The sequence below is a fragment of the Helianthus annuus genome, chromosome 5, assembly GCF_002127325.2.
Source record: "Helianthus annuus cultivar XRQ/B chromosome 5, HanXRQr2.0-SUNRISE, whole genome shotgun sequence".
Taxonomy (NCBI): domain Eukaryota; kingdom Viridiplantae; phylum Streptophyta; class Magnoliopsida; order Asterales; family Asteraceae; genus Helianthus; species Helianthus annuus.
Window position 1 is genome coordinate 171,361,700 of NC_035437.2, and position 25,635 is coordinate 171,387,334.

General features: G+C 36.9%; 4 protein-coding genes and 1 pseudogene across 4 annotated transcripts; all 5 read right to left on the reverse strand.

Annotated features, from left to right (window-relative positions):
* Nucleotides 1–2,027: 2,027 nt before the first annotated feature.
* On the reverse strand, nt 2,028–3,683 carry LOC110944091 (long-chain-alcohol O-fatty-acyltransferase). The gene is made up of 2 exons (XM_022185806.1): nt 2,919–3,683; nt 2,028–2,297 (listed from the first exon to the last, which is right to left on the reverse strand). The coding sequence occupies exons 1-2, from the start codon at nt 3,681–3,683 to the stop codon at nt 2,028–2,030; spliced, it is 1,035 nt and encodes a 344-aa protein (XP_022041498.1).
* A 4,870-nt stretch (nt 3,684–8,553) lies between these two features.
* Nucleotides 8,554–9,678, reverse strand: LOC110942099 (long-chain-alcohol O-fatty-acyltransferase). The gene has a single exon (XM_022183815.2). The coding sequence runs from the start codon at nt 9,621–9,623 to the stop codon at nt 8,601–8,603; it is 1,023 nt and encodes a 340-aa protein (XP_022039507.1). The 5' UTR covers nt 9,624–9,678; the 3' UTR covers nt 8,554–8,600.
* A 1,989-nt stretch (nt 9,679–11,667) lies between these two features.
* Nucleotides 11,668–14,561, reverse strand: LOC110944090 (probable long-chain-alcohol O-fatty-acyltransferase 5). The gene is made up of 2 exons (XM_035990066.1): nt 13,661–14,561; nt 11,668–11,678 (listed from the first exon to the last, which is right to left on the reverse strand). Exons 1-2 carry the CDS (start codon nt 14,559–14,561, stop codon nt 11,668–11,670), a joined length of 912 nt encoding a protein of 303 aa, XP_035845959.1.
* A 1,799-nt stretch (nt 14,562–16,360) lies between these two features.
* Nucleotides 16,361–19,697, reverse strand: LOC110942098 (long-chain-alcohol O-fatty-acyltransferase). Its single transcript, XM_022183814.2, has 2 exons — nt 17,497–19,697; nt 16,361–17,157 (listed from the first exon to the last, which is right to left on the reverse strand). The coding sequence occupies exons 1-2, from the start codon at nt 17,825–17,827 to the stop codon at nt 16,460–16,462; spliced, it is 1,029 nt and encodes a 342-aa protein (XP_022039506.1). The 5' UTR covers nt 17,828–19,697; the 3' UTR covers nt 16,361–16,459.
* Nucleotides 16,377–24,011, reverse strand: LOC118479412 (annotated as a pseudogene).
* Between the last annotated feature and the right edge of the window lie 1,624 nt (nt 24,012–25,635).

Sequence of the window (25,635 nt, forward strand, 5' to 3'; positions counted from 1 at the left end):
TGTTTGCGAAGAACGATAAATAATAACTTTATTTTCATAATAATATATAGTTTTTTGTTTTTCTTTTATTTAATATATTATAATAGTTTATTATTACATTTACTTTAAAAACATATTTTTAATTTTTTCCCTTTTTAACCATATATTTCCTATATCATTTTTAAATAATTCTTTTTTAGAACATATATTAATTTATCGATAAATTTGATACTTCTAATAATTTACGTTTATAACTTTTTTCTAAAAAAACTTATGTACGTAGTTGTGCTTGATTTTTTCCCTGACATTCTGGTATAAGTTTTTTTTTAAAAACGAAGTTATACTCTAAATAAAGTATTTATTTATTTGGGAGTTAAATGTCATTTTAGTCCCTGTGGTTTGGGCCATTTTGCTAGTTTAGTACAAAGGTTTCATTTTTAACCTGTGGTTCCAAAAAGGTTTCACAGTTGCCATTTTAGTCCACTGGGTTAACTTCATCCGTTTTTTCTGTTAACGAGAAGGCCAATTCGGTCATTTTTATGGCTGAATTGCCCTTTTAGTTAACAGAATTACATACAAAGAAACATCTTCAAGAAATCATTGTGAGAGAAAAAATCATATATCATCTTGTGAATACCCGTCTCCAAGAAACATGAAAGTCTGATCCGACCGTTGAATTCTAATAACTATGTGAGAGAAAAAATCATTGTTCAGTGCACAACGAAGAGAGAGAGAGAGTATGATGTACCTTGATAATGAGCACCATGTACAGAAAGAGTTTGGAAATCCAATCAAAGAAACTCAAGAAAGTGATCTATCTTTCAAAGAGGTATCTAATAACTCGCTGGAAATAACTCGCCGGAAAACTCGTCGGAAACCTGCAACTCGCCGAAAATCTCGCCGGACGCTTCAGAAACTTGCCCGACTCATCCCGTGCTTGAAGGACGCATCTCGTCCCGTGCTTGAAGGACACATCCCGTGCTTGAAGGACGCATCCCGTGGCCACGTGTCCATTTTTTATTGGGTTTTGCTCTAAGGACGCATCCCGTGCAAGAAGGATGCATCCCGCGCATAATGTGCCGCTCCAAGGACGCAGGAGCGTGACAAATTTGAAAACATGTTTGGTCAACCGACATTTTTCGTAATTTCCCTAATATTTTAGATGGTGCGTCAAAAAAGCAACTCCCAGGCTGTCGATTTCAAAACCAATTTTGAAAAGGCTTTCGACTTAATCCTTAAAAACTACTAACAACCTTGTGTTACCGCTGACGAGGGACATTCATGTTTTCTATGTTTATGTAGAGTCAATAGACATTGATGCTTCGAAAGGAGGTTAAAGGTTTTGGAATGAGACTTTGGGTTCGTAAGCTCTTGCTAAAGCATGGCGATAAGATCAAAGCCCGGGGGACTTGATTTTTATAAAGTAACTACCTTTGGGGAATTCATGCCCGCCAAAGGAACCATAGTAACAAGTAATTTTACCTCTTAAACTATTTTCTTACTTAATACTAAACCGACATATACTTTCCCTGCTGATTGGGCAATGTCATTATGGTTTGAACCGACCTTGTGTGGCGTTTCACTATTGATTCAAAGCAATATAGTCGAGTGTGTAAGGATCCCTAAAAAAGAACTAAACAACTTTATACATTAATAGTTACAATTTCTCGTCTGACAATCAGGCTCTCTTGTTATCTGTCACACCCCGCTAAAGCAAAAACACGCGGATGTAACCAAAAAGGTTTTTATGTCCTTTTTTTTGTTTGTCTAGTGCGGTGTTGTACTCTGGTTTATTTTAACCTTCTGTTAATATATGAAGGAATGCACTCTTATTAAAAATTTAAAACATCAGTGTGGGCCCGATTAAGACAACGTAGTCTGGCTAGAGTGTGGTTAGGGCTTCTATTTAGGAGGGTGTGAGATCTCTCTTTCAACTGTTAAAGATTCTTACCGTTAAAAAAATGAAAATAGTTAAATATAAATAAGACAAATGCACTGTTATTAAAACAATGCTTTCTATATTTCAAACTTATCACATCTCACTCCCGTTAATTTGCCTTAAATATTTTCAATAGAATTGAAGATTCGTTTATGACCTTGATATCCATACCGTTCCTTAACGGTTGCGCCAAGAACAACCAACCAGCAGTCACAAACACAAACACCAACGTAAGCAGCCCCGACACCATCCTATGTAACTGGAACCTGCCTTTAACCGCTTCCTTAACAGCCATCTCAGTAGCCGTACACAACCCATGCAGTACAAAAAACCACGTGACCTCCCACGTGGGCCGAACACGCATCACATAATAAAACATAGGGGTGTGCAAAAAACCGAATTAACCGAACCATAACCGAATTAACCGACAAAACCGAACCGAAAAAACCGAACCAAATAAAAAACCGGTGGGTCGGTTAATGGTTTTTTTGAAAACCGAAAGTAGCGGGTCGGTTATGGTTATCATTTTTTCCATACTCACCATAACCGAACCGAACCAACATGTAATAAATTTTTGTAGGATTTAGGACTTTTCACCATATTTTTAATATTTGATGTTTTTGACTGAAGAATTTTAGTTCTTATTGGTTTTTTATATCTTTTTGTGGTTTTGGTGGAATGTTTATTTGAATATTCGATAATAATTGGTATTAATATTATAGATTATATGTATTTTTTAATACTATGTAATATACTAATATATACAAATATGCAATAACAATTTATTCCATGTTAAAATAATTAAGTTATTTTTAGCTAAGCTAAATACACGGTTAACCACCCATAACCGACCCGCTATAACCATCAAAATCGAATAACCATAACCACCATAACCGATCGGTTATGGTTATGGTTATCCAATAACCGACATCGCGGTTATGGTTATGGTTTTTGGTCGAAACCGACCCAAACCGACCCATGCACACCCCTAATAAAACATCAACTCATGCATGAGCCCGGACACCACAAATGTCACAAAAGTCGCCAGCATCTGCCCTCGGAGCCTACCGAGAGTTGGCGTCCACATCATGCGAACCGGATTGTACACAGTGTCGCGGAGGATGCTCGACGACACATTGTTCCACCGGCGGCCCCAGAAATCCTGAAGCGATGTAGCCAGGCAAGGTTCATTGAGCTGCGGTTCGATCTGAAAATCGAATCCTAGAAATACCTTAACCGCAAAAGCGGACAGGGCGAAACCCAACTCAAAAGCATTGTGCATATGCGAAATGTAGAGAACCCTAACCACAGTCCAGTGGAGGTTATCTTTGTACTGATAAGCATGTACAATCACAATGAGAATCATAGCTTTAATCGCTAACCTAATCGGCTTAGGCAGTGAAAATGGAAGCGGTTTTGTGATCTTCTTAATAGGTTGTTTAGGAATATTGATAGGAAGGAGGGCAAGGGAGATGAAAGTGAGGAGTGGTAGCGGCGGTGTGGAAGATAAAGGGCTGCGGTTGAAGGCGAAGAGTAGGAGTTTGAAGTTACCAAGCCATACGAGGAAGAAGAAGGCGGGGAAGGCGAGATGGACGGTGGAGATTGGTAGTGGGATGATGAAAAAGGCGGTGATAACGGGGAGAAGAGAGAGTAGCCGCGGGACGCCAGGGGAGATCCGAGCTGGAATCAAGTAGCAGTAGCAGATGGAAGAGATGGCGATAATCCATATGTTGATGAAGGATTTGAGTTCCTCGCCAACTTCCATTTCTAATGGTAATTACTTGGTGGAATCTGAAAATTTTAGTGCATGTGTCCCCTTTTATATGAGAGAAAAATAGTATGGATAATGAGGCTGCTTTGGCAAAAGAATTTGATGCACGTCAATCTTGAATGGAAATTCTAATAAAGGAAATTAATGAGGTCATTCTCATGACTTCTTTTAGCAATGAAGAGATCAAGATAGCGGTCTTTGATTGTGGCGCGGACAAAACCTTTGGGCCGGATGGTCTCAATTTCAGGTTCATCAAAAGGTATTCGAATTTGTTTAAAAATGATATTTTTTTTTTAATTTGCTAGCTTTCTTTTACAAAAGTGGTGGCATTTCCAACGGGTGTAGCTCTTCTTTCATAACTCTAATCCCAAAGATTAAAGATCCGGTACACGTTTAAAGTACCCATATCAACCAAACTTCTTTGTGGCTTTAGTCAATATATCACCATATTATCTCAAATTTTATTATTATCTCTTATCTCTATAATGAAATAGAAGGAATAGTAATTCATTTCTATTGGTCTACCCCTTGTGTTTGATCTGAAACAACTAAGCCAATGAAGTGTCATTCAAGAAACTAAGATCTACTTCTAATGTGGTGTTGTAATCTGGTCTGGATTAACACAATATTAGCAGTCCATGCCTTTATGCCTTTATGTCTAGTGGCATCTTAGGGTGATATAAGACTTTGAGACCAATAGGTCCTGGGTTCGATTCATACAAGAGGGTTTTTTCCCAAATTATTGGGTTTCCTCTTGAATTGGTGTAATTATGCTTAATGGAGATGGATATGATCGGGTGGTTACGCTGGTGACACGATGATACTCCAATTTTCCGTCAGTGATCAAAATTTGTCGTTAAAAAAACTCAATATTAGCAGTTAAAAAAATATAGAGTAAATTACAAGTTTTGTCCTTTTTGTTTGTCTCAAATTTCAGGCGCTATCCTTTACCTTTAAAATTGATGACTTTTGTACTTAATGTTTGAAAATGTTGCACGTTATGTCCTTTATGACAAACCCAGTTATAATTTTCAGTTAAGTTATGTCATGTGCACTGCATATAGGGGTGCACTGCACATAGGGGTAGAACGATCATTTCACCTCCCACTAGTCTTTCCCCCTTTTTAATACCCTGATATAACATCCCAATCTTTCACATTTGTAAATTTGGGCTCATCACCACCTGCATATGCATACAGTCAAATCAAATCACCACCTGTGGTGTCCCACGATCAAATCAACAACAAACATCCGATGATCATAACCGCTCAAAAAACGATTAACATCGAGACACTGATGGAGACGATCGACGTCGTAGGTCGGAACACGAGAGTTCTTCGTCTCAACCCTGTCTCTCTATATTTCTTTTCGATTCCCGGCAACTGTACAGCTTCTGGCCAGCCTGTCGTTGCGTCAAACACAAACCAGACCCATGTTAGTTGGTCTCCACCCACTACCGCTGTCTTTCGATCACCGGCTTCGTCGTAGCTTCTATTGCGGGTCCTTCCGAACACACCTTTCAGATTTACAGTCTATGATGTTGGTAAAGCTCCAAAAAAATCAAAGTAAAAACAAAAGATCAGAGGTCTTGATTTTCTGCTGGAACTCACACTTTTCATTCTTTGAGTATACGTACATTAAATAAGAAAAATAAAACTTGTACCTAAAGATTAGGGATATTAACCTACCCACTAACCTATTACTTTGACTAACAAATAACTAACCTATGACTTAATTAAACCACTAAAAACTAAAAACATGTGATTAAAATAAACTTCTAGAAACTTTCTGGATGACCGGTACCCATTCGTTGTTTCGTGACCCGATTTGACCCATACTCGACCCAAACTCATCAAGATTATCCAACATTCACCCCCATAATCTTGATCTCGGTTCTTTCTACTTGCTTGCATTCGTACTTGCTTTCTTTTCTTGCTATAACCGGAATCGGGTTTCTGGCTACACTTGCATCTTTCTTGCTTGATTCGAATTCGTTCTTACTTTCTTGCCTCGAATCATCTTTCTTGCTAACTTGCTATTCGAACCACAAAGGTTCGATCTTGCTGTTGCAATACGAATCACTAAGGTTCGATTCTTCTTTCTTTCAGTTGTCGATTTTTCTTTCTTTCTTTCTGATCGACGCCCATTCTTTCTTCTTCCTTACCACTGCTTGCACTTTCTTTCTTACCGCACCGGTATCTTTCTTACTTTCTTGCGAGGCCTTCTTTCTTTCCTGCTAAGCGCGCCGACCTCTTTCTTCTTTCTTGTGGCGTCTCATCTTTCTTTCTTTCTTTCTTTCATAAGGATTCAAATATTTGAATCTAACTTTCTGTCTAGCTGATTTTGCTAGTTAACTTTCTTTGAACATGCTGATTTTTTCACTTCTTGCTAGCTTACCAGTTTTTTTTTAGCAGCCCCATTCCACTCACTCGGTACTTTATCTTCACTGTTTCATCCCCAAACCACATTTCTTTTCTTCAAATGGTAGTGAGAGAATTAAGGAGTCTACCTGGTTGCTTATAATCTTGGTGAGAGAATTGAGGTATGTGCTTGCCTGCTTAAAAAAATTTTGCTTGCTTGATTCCTTTCACAATCTCAGCCGCCTTTTTTTTTTCATGACATGCTCTCCCTTTCTCTTATGCCGTCCATGATTTCTTTCAATTGATCAATCAAACTTGCTGATCAAAACCCCTTGCTGCTATCTTCGGATCACTTGCTGCTCTTCTTCCACTTTTTCATGGTGAACTGCTTTCTTTTCTTTCTTTGATCACCGACGTTGTTGTCTCGTTCTTGAACACCCTCTTGCGAATTCTTTCTGTCTTCCATATCTTGCAGTTTAGAGGGCTGCTCCCTTCTTCTCCGAAAATCGACTCTCAAACCTGCCCTCTTTCTAAACCTCGCTAAACCCACGATACAAGCCCTAGGTCTCTGATACCAATTGTTGGTAAAGCTTCAAAAAAATCAAAGTAAAAACAAAAGAGCAGAGGTCTTGATTTTCTGCTGGAACTCACACTTTTCATTCTTTGATTATACGTACATTAAATAAGAAAAATAAAACTTGCACCTAAAGATTAGGGATATTAACCTACCCACTAACCTATTACTTTGACTAACAAATAACTAACCTATGACTTAATTAAACCACTAAAAACATGTGATTAAAATAAACTTCTAGAAACTTTCTGGATGACCGGTACCCGTTCGTTGTTTCGTAACCCGACTTGACCCATACTCGACCCGAACTCATCAAGATTATCCAACATTTGGTATCTTGATAAGTTTGATTTGTAAAATACAAGAAACAATATTTAGTTTGCAGAGAGAAAAGTAATATGGAGAAGAAGACTTGCTTTATTCAAATGTTGGTTTAACCTCTCAAACTTAACTCACGAAAGATTGAAGATGAAGTTTGATTTGTAAAATACAAGAAACAATATTTAGTTTGTAGAGAGAAAAGTATTATGGAGAAGAAGACTTGCTTTATTCAATAATACTAGTGGCTAAAAATAGCCTTACAGTGCCCTATGATCAACATGAAAATAGCTAATAAAAAAACTACCTACTAACCCATTCTACCTTAAGAACCGATACAAAGTCAAGACCACAACGTACACTTCCATGTAAATAGGTTAAACCCTATACCAAACTCTTACTTATTCAAAGTTAAAAACATGCAGAAATAAATCGACCTATGACCCATTAACTACTAAACCATAACCCGAGTTGACCCATGAACAAACCCGAATAACCCAACATGTGATTGAGGTAACCATCGAATGAACTCCTATGATCAATTTATGTGTATGTAATGTATGTTTGATGAACATTAAAAGTTTGATAACCAGCAAATCCAAAATATATGTGACGACGATTCAAGAACCCGTATGATAAATAAGGAAGATAAGTTAGTTAAATTTCATCAATCATAATCTCATACTCAGCTAATAAGCTAAAAAGGGATTATCATATTGTACTAATGAATCTATGTATAACCAGAAGGAAACCCCATATAGTTAATTGATATATTCATAACTTAATAAGAAATATTTAAATTAATGCGTTTAAGAAGGAAAAGATCTAATTGATAAGTGAAGAAGTTAAGTGAAATGATTGGGTGTAATCAGGATATTAAAGAGGGGGAAAGACAAGTGGGAGGTGAAATGACTGTTCTACCTTCATATGCAGAGCACATGACATAATTTAACTGAAAATTATAACTGGGTTTGTCATAAGAACATAACGTGCAACATTTTTAAACATTAAGGACAAAAGTCATCAATTTTAAAGGTAAAGGACAACGCCTGAAATTTGGAACAAACATAAAGGACAAAACTTACACTCTTATATATTTTTCGCCTTAAATAATATGATTATTGTTGAGATGATAATTAGACATAGAGTGGATACACGCACTCTTATATATGCACTCTTAGGCTATAGGGTTATGACCACCATGACCCTTCATGTCAATATCATGTCACTCACCTCTAATTCACCATCCAAAACCACTACCTTAAGGTGTGGTTATGAACCAAACCACTATGCCCTTATTTATTTTAATTTATTTTTGTTTAAAGAAAAAAGAAAGGAAATCTTAGAAAATGGAAAAGAGAATCATGATTGTAATGGTTTAATCCATGTGAACTATAGTGGATCAAGTAAGAAGGTGGTGTAGTCTTCTATTTATGTTCCTACGTAACGAATCATGTGTTAACCAAGAGCCCGATCCTTCAGCAAACATTCTCATGATTAATGATTATTGCTTTCTATATTTCAAACTTATCACATCTCACTCCCAAACATTCTCATGATTAATGATTATTGCTTTCTATATTTCAAACTTATCACATCTCACTCCCAAACATTCTCATAATTTATGATTATTGCTTTCTATATTTCAAACATTGTCTTTCATATTTTCAATAGAACTGAAAATTCGTTTATAACCTTTGTATCCAAACCGTTCTTTAACGGTTGCGCCAAGAACAACCAACCAGCAGTCACAAACAAAAACACCAACGTAAGCAGCCCCGACACCATCCTATGTAACTGGAACCTGCCTTTAACCGCGTCCTTAACAGCCACCTCAGTAGCCGTACACAACCCATGCAGTACAAAAAACCACGTGACCTCCCACGTTGGCCAAACACGCATCAAGTAAAAAAACATCAACTCGTGCATTAGCCCGGAGACCACAAATGTCACAAAAATCGCCAGCATCTGTCCGTGCAGCCTACTAAGATTCGGCGTGCACATCGCGCGAACTGGATTGTACACGCTAGCCCGGAGGATGCTTGACGACACAAGGTTCCAACGGCGGCCCCAGAAATCTTGAAGCGATGTAGCCAGGTATGGTTCATTGAACTGCGGATCAATCTCAAAATCAAATCCCAGAAAGATCTTGGCAAGAATGGCTGTGATAGCAAAACCCAACTCGAAACTGAGGTACATATGCGTAAAGTAGAGAACTATAACCACAGTCCAGTGGAGATTCTCTTTGTACTCATACGCATGCAGCACAATCACAGCGAGAATCGCGGCTTTAACGGGCAACAGAATAGTTTTAGGCAATGAAAATGGAAACGGATTTGAGATTTTGTAATGGGATTGTTTATGGTTGATCGGAAGCAAAGCAAGAGAGATGAAAGTGCGGAGTGGTAACCGCGGTGTGGAAGATAAAGGGCCGCAGTTGAAGGCGAAGAGTAAGAGTTTGAAGTTACCAAGCCATACGAGGAAGAAGAAGGCGGGGAAGGCGAGATGGACGGTGGAGATTGGCAGCGGAAGGATGGAGAAGACGGGAATGATGGGGAGAAGAGAGAGTAACCGCGGGACGCCGTGGGAGATCCGAGCTGGAATCAAGTAGCAGTAGCAGATGGAAAGGATGGCGATAATCCATATGCTAATGAAGGTTTTAAGTTCCTCACCATCTTCCATTTCTTAATTGCTAGACTCTAATATTTTCATGCATGTTCCTCTTTTCAAATGGGATATATATAAAATGGATCCTGAGGCAGTTTTGGTAGATGAATTTAATGCATGTCCTTCTAGAATTGAAATTTACTTTGGATACGAGGAATGTACGCACAAATTCACAATTGTGCCCACTATGTATGTGAAGAAATGAGGGAAACTATAAAAGAGTATTTATGCTAATAAAAAATCCAAAAATCCACTATTAGAATAGAACTTTTATCGTTTTGTAGATAGAATAAGAAAATCGCGAAAGTATATTCGAAACTTATAAAACATTATATTATATTAATAAAAAAGGTAATCGACGTGATTTTATAAAAAATCTATACATATAATAAAAGAAACCAATTGATGGACACGTGTCGATACGAGAGGCATCTACTTTTTAGTTTTCCCGCCATATAACTATGTTTATATTTATCTTAAAAATTACAAGTTTTAAAATAATTTATCAATTTATCTCATATTTTAAGTCGATGTTTATCTATAACTATATCTCTATATTTATATTTATCTTCTAATATAATCTTTATACTTATCTTTATTTTATTATTTTGCGAGTAAATTGCACAAAACGTCCTTTATGTTTTCTCAAACTTACAGGTTCCAGCCTTAAGGTTCAAAACTTGCTAAAAACATCCTTTAAGTTTATTTTTGTTGCTGGTTTAATCCTTTATGACTAACCAAGTTAATTATCTCAGTTTATTTCCCTCACACGCCTAACATGTGGGGGTCCCACTATCGTTTGATGACCGACATCAACTGACTCGCAAAATGGAACGGAGATGTGGTGCAAACGCAAAACTGCCTGAAACCAAGCAAAATTGCCTCTGTTTTCACCGGAGATGTAGTTTAAACACAACTGGATCTCTTAAATTTATGGGGCCATTCACATGGAGCAAACCTCTTTTCATTCCGAGCTATCAACATCCACTCGGAGGAGAGATCCAGCCCACATTTCGCTGACTAAATGCCAAACAAACCATATTTGCAGGTTGATAGCCTCACGTTAGTTCTGTATGTGAATTCAAATTGAAAAGTGCATATCATTTTCTGTAATTGTTTTCCTCTTTAGTTTTGATTACTTGATTGAGATTACATGTATTAAATAGGGAAGACTAAAAACTAATATTTAGGTACAAAGCAATGGGCCATGAATAGAGGAAGAAGAAATAAGTGGATTTATTGGACTGAATGTATATTTGGGTGGCTGAGAACCTGAGGCTTTTTATTTTTTATTTTTTACACTTAATAATAATAACTATTTAATATTTTATTGATCCGGCCACATGTAACACACACGTTTTTAACCTGTTTATAAATTAAAAAACAACAAAGTAAAATGTTATAATTTTTGTAATACACAAGTTTATAACCTAATAATAGAAAAATAAAAAAAAACAAAGTAAAATGTTCTAATATGTAAATCGTATATCAAAGTTCTTTTTACCAAAAATGTATTTTGACGACTGTGTGTGTTAACTGATTACATTATATTTATTCAAGCCGTGTAGTACACGTGCTTATTCAACTTATGTTATACACGAGTAATTAAAGATGTAACTTTTTTATTATATAAAAATATATTTAATCAACCCGTGTAATACACGGGGTTCTAACCTAGTAAAAATAAATAAATAAAACTAAACCGATACTAGATATCGGTAATATTAAAAAAGAAAACCATTAAAAAATAAATTTAAAAATCAAATAATAATCTAGAGTAGAATGCACAAAACGTCCTTTAAGTTTCATCAAACCTGCAGGTTACATCCTTTATGTTTAAAACTTGTCAAAACCATCTTTAAAGATTAATTGTGTTACGGGTTTAATCCTTTATCACTAAGCTCGTTAGTTATCCTGGTTAAATGCCCTCACATGCATAGCATGTGAAGGTAAAATAGTCTTTTTCATTAGTTATCCACCAAGTTGAAACTCATCGTAATCAATTGTGACTTACAATTAGGTCATAAATCTTTTTAGATCATAAATAAAAAACAAAGCTTCATTCATAATCTATATATACAAATACAATTAGGTCATAATGATAAACAGAGTATCGGTTGTGAGACCAGTAACGTAATCATCAATTGTGAGTAATCTTATCTTTTCAATAAAAACACAAGAGTTTTGTGATTATCTTTTTAAGTAGCTGTCAATACTAATTTCAATGATTTAAGCAACAAATTTCGAAACTACTTACGCTGACATTGATAACCACATATTAAATTTACGTCAATTTGTCAATGGATTTAATCCATTTAAATTAGACCTAACTGCAAAAAACAAAATGCAATAATTTCATCACAATTTGAGATCAAAGGACATGTTTTAAAATATATAATCATAAAAAATGCAAATCTATTGTAGACTTGTAGTTTCGTATATATATGAAAGAGAAAATTTTGAATCTAGAATTTTGATTCTTGACTTGAACCTGATGAATATGATTCGAAACGAGAGAATCCGCCATGGATATAGCGCAACGCAGTGGCAAAGCTTGAGATATCCGACCGGGGGTCAAAAACGTATATACCCAAAAATTTATATAAAACGGGGGGTCGAAAACGTATATACCCAAAAATTTCTATACGAAAACTACATACTCTCCACTACTGACGAAAAGTTCGGGGGGTCGGCCGCCCCCTCCCGCCCCCGCTATCCTTCGCCCATGGCGCAACGGAGATCGAACTACGTGTTGACGCGAATCTGGATTACTGAAATCAGACCGAAGATAAATGGCAACGGCGGCATCGACAGACGATCACCGGCGTGGAGAAGGGAATGCGTATGGGTAGAGTATCGCCATGTAAGGTCAAGAGGAAGCATCGACGGGGGAAGAGGGTAAACAGGGGTGCGTGTACAGTGACGTTACACAAGTTACTTATTTAAATATCTTGAGTTACCAACATAAAAAAATAGGGGTTACGGGTAGATGTTCTTGGGTTTGTCCTAAACAATTCCTCACATGCTATGCATATGAGGGCATTTAACCAGGCTAACTAACGAGGTTAGTGATAAAAGATTAAACCCATACCAAAATAAAACTTAAAGGATGATTTTGGCATGGTTTAAACATAAAGGATGAAATCTGCAAATTTGATGAAACTTAAAGGACGTTTTGTGCATTTTACTCTAATAATCTATTATATTATAACATTTACATAATAAAAGCTTTAAAACGTATATATTATTAAAAAAAATTACGTTAGGCTAAATTAGGACAATTGATTGGTCGAGTTCTTATATGACTACCACATAGTCTAAACAAGTTGGTTGGTTGCAGTAACAAGTTAATTTGGTCAACTATTAATTATGCAAATTAAATATACCAACACAAATAAACCCGTTTAGCTGGTTGGTTGCAGTAACAAGTTAATTTGGTCAAGCTATTAATTATACAAATTAAATATACCACCACAAACAAACCCGTTTAGCGACGTGCTATAGATTGTTATAGATTAAAGATATTAAAAAGTGCATTTCCTAAAAAAAAAAAAAACTAGTAGTATAATTTTACGTAAGCTAAATGTGACAATCAGAGACGTATCTGAGAATTCACGAACTGTTCGTGCTTGAAAAAATATGTGATTCCGTAATGTTTTATTATTATTTAAAAAAAGATCAAACTAGTATGGGGCCCAATAAACCTAATGCCAAGTAGACTAAATTCTAAAATCTAAACCATAAAATATGATTTGTAAATGAGCTGTACTGGAATTGTTACGTGTTTACTATTTAAAAAAATAACATACATACATACATATATTTTTTTTAAATCACGTGTCCCTCAAAATTATGAGCCTTATACAGAAGTCCTCTCCGCACACCATCAAAGCTGCCACTAATGACAATAATAATGCAAAATTACATAAATTTTAAGGACATTAAAGTGTTAAAAAAAATGACCTTAACAAAATTGATAACCGACGTATACTCCTCAAGGATTCTCACATCTAACCGGCTTTTAATCAACGGTGGAAAAAACAACCACATACCAGTAGCCGCAACAAACCCCACCGTCAACAACCTCGCAACAAACTCCGGCAACCGCCACCGCCCACCGACCAAACATCTCTTTACAACCATCTCCACCGCAACACACACTCCATGGATCACAAAGAACCACGTCATCTCCCACGTGGGTTCCTCACGTGACAACTCATAAACAAATAACTCATGCATCAATCCGGATACAACAAACGCCACGATCACGCCGGCAAGTGGGGCCCACTTATAGTTAGAAAAAACTGACCGAACGGGTTTGTATACGGTGTGACGCAGAGTATTTGTTACCATGAGGTTCCATCTCCCCCAAAAGTCTTGCAACGATGTGGCGAGATAAGGTTGATCTGAGGACGGTTCGAGCTCTAAACCGGTGAGAAGAAAGAGCAGACTGTTTGACACGTCAGCAACGATGTCGATTATTAAAAAAAGTAGTCCACAGTAGACTACCATAATAATATTGCGATGAATATGGTGTTTGTAAGTCGATACTAGTTTAACAAGTATGGAGAAAATGAGAAGCTGAAACACTAACTTGAACCGGAACCGGTTTGGATCGGTAGGACGTGCGGTTTTGGATTTGATTGGTAATGAAGCGATGGTGATGAATTTGAGGAGTGAATGGGATGGGTGAAATGGGGAGTGATCGAGATCGAATGCGAATCGGATGAGTTTGAAGTTTGTGAGCCATGTGGTGAAGGAGAAGGTGATGGCGGTGGTGAAGATTGAGGTGCAATGGAGGGGTAATATGGTGAAAAGGTAGATGATTGGGATGAGAGAGATGAATCTGTAAAGACCTTTCGGGAGCTTTGAAGATATGAAGTAGCAGTAGGAAAGTGATGCGGTTATTGATGAGATGTAGATTATGAGGTTGTTAGCTATGGATGATCCCATGGTGTATGTATTTGGGTTTTTTTTCTTTTTCTACGGAATTGTTTGGTTGACTGGTTTTGATCGAAGTGATTAGATTGAGATAAACAACTAGATGTTTGTGGAACTTTTTTGTGTTGACTATTTGTAGTTTTGTGGAGGTATTGTTTGACCCCTTCTGGTTTTGTTTTTTAACTAGGTGATGCACCGCCCACGTTTCGGGGCGATCGTCGAATAATTCTTAACCAATTAGAAAAACAGTACTATAGTTTTGCTAGAAAAAAAAGTAAAAAGAGTGTTAGGCAGGTCCTTGACACGATTTTTAGCTAGGGGCAAAGTCATATTTTTATTTTTACTTGGGAGAAAATCAATTTTCCCTAGGGGAAAACCATATTTTTATTTTGCACTGGGGAAAAACGTAATTTTGAATTGAGGGTGATATCGTAATTTTGAACCGAGGGGAAAATCGTAAATTTTAGTTGGGGATAAAAGCATAATTTTATTTTGAACTGGGGGCAAAGACGTAATTTTAAACTGGGGGCAAAACCGTAATTTTAAAGTATATAAAATAATAAACTGGTGTAAAATCGTAATTTTGATCCAGGGGGAAACATATTTTTATTTGAACTGGGGCGAAAACGTAATTTTAAAGTGGGTATAAAATAATAAACTGGTTGGTCCAATGGGTATTGCTCGCCGCCCATTTGAACCAATGGTAGGGAAACACTATTCCGGGGCAAAACCGTAATTTTAAAGTGTGTATAAAATAATTAACTGGTTGGTCCAATGGAGAAGGATTGGCCGCCCATTTGAACCAATAGCAGAGAGATACTATTCCCTGCCATATTCTTTGTAATGTTCTTTGTATGTGTTGAAAATGAAAATTAAGCTTAAAAGTAAAAAAAGAAAAATAAAAAAAGATAATAATAAATTTGGGGCAGCCGTCCTTTTAAACGAATAGGATGGCAAAACTATTGGCCCCCCATATGTTTTGTATATGTTGGATAATGGATAATTGGATAATTGACATATAACCCAAAAAGAAATAATAATCGATACATATGAAAAAACCAAAGGCTAAAGAGTATGATAGCCTTGAAATCAAATTAGAATACATATTATGTTATTAGTTTTATTTGTAGGTTGATGTGTGGTTATTCTGTGAGTAATACAATGGATTAAGGACAAGAATGAGTTAAAACTTATCGTTTAAATTCAATAATAAAATTGATCAAAAGTGAAAACAAATTTCTAATCTAGTTTTTCAAGGAGGTGATGAAAATCTCGAACTTTAAAGGTATTAACTTAAAAGTTAAACCAACTGTCTCAATATCTCATTAGGTCAAACATGTACCTTCTATATGTAAAATCAATTTTTTTCAATATCTCATTAGGTCAAACATGTACCTTTCTTATGTAAAATCAAATTTTTTTTTCAATATCTCATTAGGTCAAACATGTACTTTCTATATGTAAAATCATTTTTTTTCTCTCTGGTATTTCTAGTCACTTTTAGGTGAGTTTAAGATCAGATTTTTAGAGATACGCATTCTAACATGGAATTCGAAATCATAAAAAACTACATACAATTATAAGCCATGGCTTTATACTTTTTTTAACGAAAAATTTGAATCATTGACGGACTACTAGAGTATTATTGTATCACCCAAAACCTAATGGTCACTAAGTCTCATTCCACTTTCAAAATGGCACTAGACCATAATGTCACGGGCGTTTTGTACTTAATATGAGACTATGATTAATGAAACGCGCTTCATAGTTCATAACCAGCCCATCGTCACCTGTGTAAGAAAACAGAAAAGTAACCAAAAAAAATCATTTGGATAGAATTTTAAAGAAAAAAGTAAAGGTCCAAATGCAAAACAATTTAGTACACTCTACATCAACACGATTATCATATTTTACTCCATTTTAGACTTCAAAAAGTTCACCACAACTTTATATTCATCAATCGCCTTAACATCCACACCATTCCTCAATATTTGCGGCAAAAATAGCCAAACACCAGTAACCGCCACAAACGCCACCGTAACCACCCCAGACACCGCCCTATGCAACCTCAACCTACCATCAACCACCTTCTTAACCGCCACTTCAACCGCCGTACACACTCCATGCACCACAAAAAACCACGTCACCTCCCACGTCGGCCTGACACGTGTAAAGTACCAATATATCAACTCATGCATCAATCCAGACACCACAAAAGTCGCCACAATCGCCGGCATTCGGCTCCACGTTTTACCGATCACCGGCGACAAAACCTCACGCACCGGATCGTAAACCGTCGGCCGGAGGATCCGCGTCACCATAAGGTTCCACCTCCGGCCCCAAAAATCCTGCAGCGATGAAGCTAAATACGGTTCGTTGGACTGCGGTTCGATTTCGAAATCAAATCTGAGAATAAACCTAACGAAAAAAGCGGTTATTGCTAATACTAGCTCAACACCGAGATAAACATTACAACAATAAAAACCTAAAATCACATTCGGATGTAGATTATCTCTGTACTGATACGCAACTACAATTAGAGCGAGAATCAAAGCTTTAACCGCTAATAATATCGGTTTATGCGATGAAACTGAATCCAGATCTCGATCTGCAACAATAAAAACCAAAAATCACATTCCGATTCAGATTTTCTCTGTACTGATACGTAACAACAATTACAGCGAGAATCAAAGCTTTAAGTTTTTAACAGCTAAGTCGCTAACAGAATCGGTTTATTCGAAGAAACTGAATCCAGATCTAGATCTAGATTTACAGCAATAAAAACCTAAAATCACATTCCGATTCAGGTATTCTCTGAACTGATACGCAACGACAATTACAGAGAGAATCAAAGCTTTAATCGTCAATAGAATCGGTTAATTCGATTAAACTGAATTCAGATCTAGATCTGGATTTGAAACTTTGTTAACTTTGTTAACTTCGTTACCTGTGTGTTTCGGATTTATCGGAAGAAGTGCGATTGAGATGAAATTGAGGAGTTTTAACGGCGGTTTGGAGGATAACGGACCGCGGTTGAAGGCGAAGAGTAGGAGTTTGAAGTTACCGAGCCAGACGAGGTAGAAGATGGTGGGACCGGCGAGGTGGATGGTGGTGAGTGGCAGTGGGAGGAGGAAGAAGACGATGATGACTGGTAGGAGAGAGAGTAAGCGCCGGAAGCCATGGGGGATGTGATTTGGAATGAAGTAGCAGTAGCAGAGAGATGCGATGGCGGTAAACCAGATTTTGATGAAGGTTTTGAGTTCTGAATTGTCTTCCATTTCTGTTCGTTTCTTTTTTTCGTTGAAATAAATTTGACACGTGGTAGTTATGTTTAGAGCAAAAATGAGCTCGATTGAGCCTGACTAGTGACTAGGCTTGAGTTCGGTTTGTCATATTTTTATGAAGCTCGAGCGTGGCTCGGTTCGAGCCTATCTATTTGAGTTCAAACTCGGCTCGTGAGCAAAACTCAAAACTCGAGCTCGGCTCGAACTATTTTGAGAACAATCTCAAACGGGCTAAAAATTCGGTTTGAGCTAGTTTCAATATCGCTTAAACGAGCCAAAGCTGAGATCGTCAATGTTATCATCATTATTATTATATCATATACAAAAAAAAACTAAAACTTTGTTTAGGCTCGTCTAGACTCGCGAGCCTAAATGAGTTTTGTATTTCAGGCTCTATAACTAAACGAGTTTTATTTCATGCTCGGGCTCGTTCAAACTTTTAACCGAGCCGATCACGAGTATCACTCGAGCTTTTGGGCTTGTTTACACCGATAATTGTCCATCCAACAGACTCTCAAGTCAGCATGACATATCATTCCAAACCATCACCACTCCAAACCACATGTTTTCCTCTAACAATAAATCATTTCAAACATTCACATCACACCCCGCTTTTCACCCTAAAAAAGGAAAAAAATATATATATTGTGAGTGAGTGGTCCCCATTCCTTTCAAACCATACTCGTCCGGTTGAGTGGACTGCGGACCACCTCCTCCAACAAGGAGGTTTGCTTGTGTGGTGGTTTGTGGGGCTAACCAACCGAGTGAGGTGATGCCCCTGGGTGACGTGGCAGTTTACATGAAGGCCCATCAACTAGTGATGAACCACCTCTGCACCTAATGTCGTCAATCAACACCATACCCCTTTTTGCAAGCGCCTCAACCGTTGGGATACGATCCAAATCCGCACGCCAAGCAAATATGGTGTAGTATAGATGAGATGTTTAGTGAAATCAGGGTTGTTAGTTTCTTTTGGTTCAAGCATAGAGCTAAGAAATGTAGATTTGAATGGAGGGATTGGTGTAAATTTGTGAATATGTAGTTTTGTTTGTTTTTCCGTCCTGGTTTTCGGGTTCGACGTTGTTAATGAAGTTCTCGTTTCATTAAAAAAAAAAAAACCTCCGCACCTAATGGTCTTGTTGTTTATTTCCTAGTCAATATTAGAAGTAATTAATACAAAATTTATTGGTTTTGACTTTTCATTTCCTTTAGTAAATGTTACCTCTGTTTTATTTTATACAAATTATTCTAAATTATTCCTATTGCTCATGTTTTAACCAGAGATCTTTTATATTCTATCAACTAGTTTAAGAACCCGCGAGGTTCGCGGGTGGACTAAAACACAAATGAATAAGTTTAATTTATTGAAGTAATCCTTTGAAAGAAATAAACGTTCAAGCAACGAAATCATCCCTCTACCCCAGGTACGTAATGTATCAAACCCTCGGATACGTAATGTATCAAACTTAATCCCGTAAATTGATTTCAACCAACAGAGTAAACCTTATTTCCAATTGTTAATTAACGATATACAGAGTAATTCAAGATATATGTTCTAAGGGGCATTTGTGATTGCTTAATAAAACTTGATGTTGGCTTATTGGTTTTGAGGGTGTTTTTGATTGCTTATCCAAACTGCTTATTTGATTATTTTTTAACTGAAATAAGTTTTTTGAGTAAACTTCCGTTTTGCTCCCGGTGGTTTGATCATTTTAACGGTTTTGCTCCAATAGTTTAAAAATAGCCATTTTCCTCCCTGATTTTTCTATGTTATCTTCATTTTGCTCCCAACCTCTAACTCCATTAGGGAGGAAACTGGCGACAAACTCGAAAAAGTTAGAATGGTCAAATGTAAGACAGGGTATTATATATACCTGCCGCTAAAAATCGACTTTTGACCTAGCAGTGGGTGTGAGAAACACTTGTTTCATAACAAGCTCGGTTTGCAGAGCAGCTTTACCCAAACTTGAATCAATTATCTATTGGGACAGTACGCCAGCCGAGAACCGTGTGCCCGAGTGACAGAGCAATCTGCAAATAAATTTGTAAACTTTTTAACCAAATTCACACCATAAACCAGGCAAAGATCAAGAACCTTTTTTTAATTTAAAGTAATCAATTTAATTGTTGAGATACTTTGTAAGCACAATCTTGCTTTGCTCCCTTCTGGTATGTACATGCCGACTGCGTATTCACCAGGAGGCGGTACCTCAAACCCCTCATCCTTTGCTACCTGGTGAAGTAAAGTAACTGACTTTTATTATTATTATTATTATTTTATATTATATACAAAATAATAATATAAAAGCCACTAAGATTTGTGACCAATAGATACCCAATCACCGGGGAGTTGTGCTTCTGTTTGCTCTCCTCCTAATGGAGCAAATTGACCAAGATGCTTGTACCTGCATATTAAATCATGAGGCGTTAAGTGTTCGATCCCAAAGTCAGACTTCATGTTGACTTTCAATAGTCAAAGATGTCGAGATCAAACCTGAAGGGACGGAATCTATGCCTACCAGACTCTCTGAAACGAATAGGACCTTCGGGTTTTGTCGTGCATTCTTCCATGCGGTTGAAACAATCAGCAAGATGCAAGATAGGAACTTTGCTGAGCTGCAACCTGTGAAACCATCACTAAACCGCATTAGCAAAAAGAGACCTATAGCTTAATGATTAATTTAGGAGTAAAATGCCATTTTGGTCCCTGAGGTTTGGCCAGTTTTGCGACTTTCGTCCAAAGGTTTGTTTCTCCGAATCCAAAAGGTTTGAAATCTTGCCATTTTCATCTCGGTCGTTAACTCCATCCATTTTTCTCCGTTAAGTCAAGGGTATTTCCGTCTTTTTGTTAACTTAAAGGGCAATTCGGTCATTTTCACTTTATGCAAAAAGACCGAATACCCCTGAAAAAAGACTGAATTGCCCTTAAAGTTAACAAAAAAATATGGAAATACCCATGATTAAGGAAAAAAATGGATGGAGTTAATGAGCCGGATGAAAATGGCAAGATTTTAAACCTTTTGTATCCAGATGCAGAAAAACAAACCTTTGGACGAAAGTCGCAAAACTGGTCACACCCCAAGGACGAAAAATGGCATTTTACTCTTAGTTTAATGATGTCATACCTGAGCTGTGGCGGGAAGATTCTTCATTTGTGAATCCACTTGAGAAAGAGCCGATTTAAATTCTGCAACGTTCAGTTCAATCGCTTCCTTTGCAACATCTCCTTTGGATTCCTTAGGTAGATCGACCAAGCTGCTCATTTGCTTATTGTTCAGATATAGTTTCACCTGAGGATACCTGTCACATGTCGTCAAGTGCTTCTTGGAACTCTTTAACTGTAAGTGTTCCCAAGTTGTCCTTGTCTGCCTTCTGAAATATGGCCGAAATATCCTCCTGATACACGTGTTTATTGCATGATTATTCAATAATATACCACTTTTCCTCATATTTTGTATTTCAGCTCATCAACAATAACATAAAAGGGTATATATGTAGTAACGCACCATGACTTTACGCTGATTAATTGTAGCACAGTCTCCAAGCGCATATATGTTGTTGGTCCCTTCAACTCGAAGTCATTCATCGGTAGCTAATACACGTCTATTTGCCTATATACGTAAGGATCACAAATCTTGTCACAATATATAGTAATCATGAAAATAGAAACCGAAAATGGAAATCCAGTGGAAAATACCTGGCCAATCTGCTTCATGAAATCCATTACAACCGGACGAGTTGCAATACCAGTCGACCAGACTGCCATTCCGTAGGGTATAGTAGCGATCTCTCCTGTTTTAATCACTTTGGTTGAAATTTCTTTATCTGACACTTTCACAACCATGGCACCGGTCCTCAAATCTATACCGTCTCTGTGAAACTTTTCTTCCGCAAATGCTGTGATCAGTTTGTCAAGCCTGCACGGAATAAGGAAGTAATTGCATAAGCATAAACATAAAGCAAAAAAATGAAGAGTAAAATGTCATTTTCGTCCCTGAGGTTTGGCCAGTTTTGCGACTTTCTTTCAAAGGTTTGTTTTTCCGCATCTGAATCCAAAAGGTTTGAAAGCTTGCCATATTCATCCGGCTCGTTAACTCCATCCATTTCTCTCCGTTAAGTCGAGGGCATTTCCGTAGTTTTTGTTAACTTTAAGGGCAATTCAGTCTTTTTTACTTTATGTAAAAAGACCGAACACCCTTGAAAAAGACTGATTGACCCTTTAAGTTAACAAAAAAGACGGAAATACCCCTGACTTAACCGTAAAAAAATGGATGGAGTTAACAAGCCATACGAAAATGGCAAGATTTTAAACCTTTTGGATCCAGATGTGGAAAAACAAACCTTTGGACGAAAGTTGCAAAACTGGTCAAACCTTAGGGACGAAACTGGCATTTTACTCAGAAATGAAAAAATAAAGTAATATTGGCTTTATGTAACCCGAATAAAGGCGTACATGTTCAAGATATGGTCGGTTGCCTCAAGAAGCGTTATTTTAACCAAATCTTTAACAGACGGGTACAACTTAACCAAATCCTCCGACACAAAATCATGAAGCTCGGCTGCAAACTCCACTCCAGTGGGCCCACCACCAACAACAACGAACTGAAGAATTCGTTTCCGCTCATCATCGCTCAAAGTAGGTAAGCTTACCTTTTCAAAGCAGTCGATCACAGTCCTCCTGATCTTCTGAGCATCTTCAACTTCCTGAATCCAATTAGTCAAATATATAAGTCAAACTATATTATGTAAGTGGAAGAATTTGTGAAGAGTGATTCACGGTTTACCTTCAAGTAGTGACGATTTTCTTCTATACCAGGAGTGTTAAACGTATTAACACGGGCTCCCATTGCGATCACCAGGTAATCATAGTCTACAACAAATTCTTCTTTATCCTCTTGACTTGAACGACAGTAAACTTTCTTATTTTTTGCATCGATCCTATAGCATTCAGCTTCCCAGTAATTAACATTCAAATTCTTCTGTTATAGATTAAACATTCATGAGTTAGTAGCTAATCATCACCTATTTCAACTCGGAACAAAAAGCTTATTTGTGCATATATAGTCACACATTATTAATATTCGTTATTTTCATTTGATATTAAGATAAACAAAGTTTAGAATTAAGATAAGCAGGCAATGGCTTGAAACAGAAATCGCCTAACCTCCACACCTAGTTTGTATAATTACCTGTAGAAATTGTACCTCTCGGACAGACTATTTGAAACTGGCTAGTGGCATGACAAATAAATCAATCCACCACCACCACCACCACCATTAATCCAAAGAGTAAACCCTTTGTCAATCGATCGAAAGTCAATAGCTTTTCAAGAGAAGCCTATTCCAGACCTTAATCATCTTCCTCACGTGAAGATTTTGAGGAAACATCCATACCGGCAGCTTTATATATGTAACTTCCATGTAATTATTTTCTATCTTTTTTTTTAACAACCAACACAACTTTCGTTCAATAACCACAAATAACTGCATCAAAATAAAGTCAAAGGTCAGCCTACCACAAAAGGGAGAAAAACAAATAGAAAATCCCTAGCCTCTTATTGTGATTTCTTGAAAGGTGATGATCTTTTCTTTTTCTATAATAAATAATATGAATTAAAAACAGATCTTGATAACATTGTATTGTTCTATGAAAACCCTATACAGAATCACTGTCTCTAACCCACTCATCCCACATCAACATACGTGGCAGTTCTGTATCCTCTGATTGGATTTTGTTCAGTTTTTGTGCAAAATAATAAAGAATAGGAGGTGAGACCTTACCTGCCATTTCAATTTCAAGAAGATAGATTTAGGGCTCAACTTCTATGATATGGGTATCGATTTAGGGTTTATCAATTTCAAGAGAAATATGAGACAATAGGAGGTGTGATCTTACCTGCCATTTCATCGGATAGGCCGCCGGTGGTCCGTCAGAAACTCATCGGTATCTTTCTAACCTGATTTGTCGAACCCTTTCTCTCTTTAAGATCTGAAAGCAAGTTGAAGTTGAAGATGATAAGATAACTGGATTAGAGTTTTTGTGTTTCAGACAATTGAAGAAGTATGAAATCGCCAGAGAATCACCTCATAATTAGGGTTTTTGAATAATACGTGTTTGAGAAGCAGCTTGTAAAGGAAAAAGAAGAGAAAACAAATTGCCGCTCAAAATCAATTTGTGAGGAATATTAAGTTGCCAGATGGCAATAATAGGATTAAAATAATGCCAAGTGGCACCAAAGTGTTTTGTTTTAATATAGATAATAGATTACAGAATTACGAAGCTTGCGTTTTTATTATTTTTAACAATTTTTCTTTTAATTTAATTTTTTTACAAATCATCCTAAACAAAGAATTAATTAAGAAACTGAATTGTGGGGCTGGTCTTTTTTTTTTTTTTTTTTTTTTTGAACGGCCAACAAACTCAATCTCGAGCACTCTCGGGGCACCAACTGGACAAACGGAGTACTCCGAGAGTAACCCGAGTCCACCACCAATTCCGGGGAAAACCCGGTAACCCATCCGCCCGTAGGCACGACAGTGAAATTACCGGTAAAACCCGTTTGGCTCAAGGATCCAACCCAGGTTTCCCTAGATCTCATATCATTGCCCATCAGTGCCTCACTCCGCACCAACTACTCTGCACCAACTGGGAGTTGAACTTGCATCTCTCAAGAGAAATGCAAGCCCTCCACCACTTGATCTAGAGATCATTGGCTGGGGCTGGTCTATTATAGGTGAAAACTTTTTTTTATTTTCAACAGTTTGAGGGTTCCCATTGGAATTCCAATAGCTAGTTTCCCCCTCTCGAGTTCGCCCCAAGCCCGCGCCCAGGTGTGGCGGTGTTTACGGGTGGTGCCACGACCACGTGTCTCCTTCCACGCCCTATAACACATTGCCTAAAAAAAACACATCATAGAGGACCGAAACACATATAGTTTAACTAATATAAACTCTAAATAAAGATACATCATATCCAAAAAATATTTAAATATTTACAAACTGATGAATTATAATAATTTAAAAATAAAGCTCTTATCCCATATTGAATCATCAAACTGTTAATTGCAGATCTTAAAGAATTCCGTGTTGTGAAGCATATAACTTTCAGTTTTAAGTCTTTTGTTTCTAATTTATATCATGTTTACTCAGAAAATATATCATACATCATTTATTATGTATACTAGGTTATATTTCCGTGTGACACACGGGTGTAACAATTAAAATTATATAAAACTTAAAGATATAAGTAATTAAATTATATATTAACCAAAGAAGGAACATAGATGAAAGCAAACCACAAGTTCAAAATAAAATGTATGTAATTTAAAAGTAGAGCAACTACATCTAAAATTTAGGAATCAAAAGTTTTTGCTTCTGATTATTCTTCTCCTCGTCATTTAGTTTTACTCTTTCTACTTTTTTATTTTATTACGATTTATTAAGTTGTTTTTTTTTTATTTTTTAGGATCTATTAAGTTGTTTTTTTTAATTTATTAGGATTTTATGTAACTTTTTTTCTAAAATAGTGGTGTGTTTTATTTTATAAATGTCAAAATATAAAAAAAAATCCACATGTCAACCCAAGTCCCCAACCCACGCCCCCAAACTCACGCCGCTACGGCGCTACCACACCCCACTTTTTTGGGTTGGCCTAGTGGAGCTCATCTCCGCCACATGTCAACCCAAACCCCACACCCAGCGGTCTTATATAGCAAGATGAGTAAAAAAATAATAAAAACCATATGATGAACCAAGCATAAAAACAATACCTGTGCATGTTGCTTACACATATTAACAGCAGCA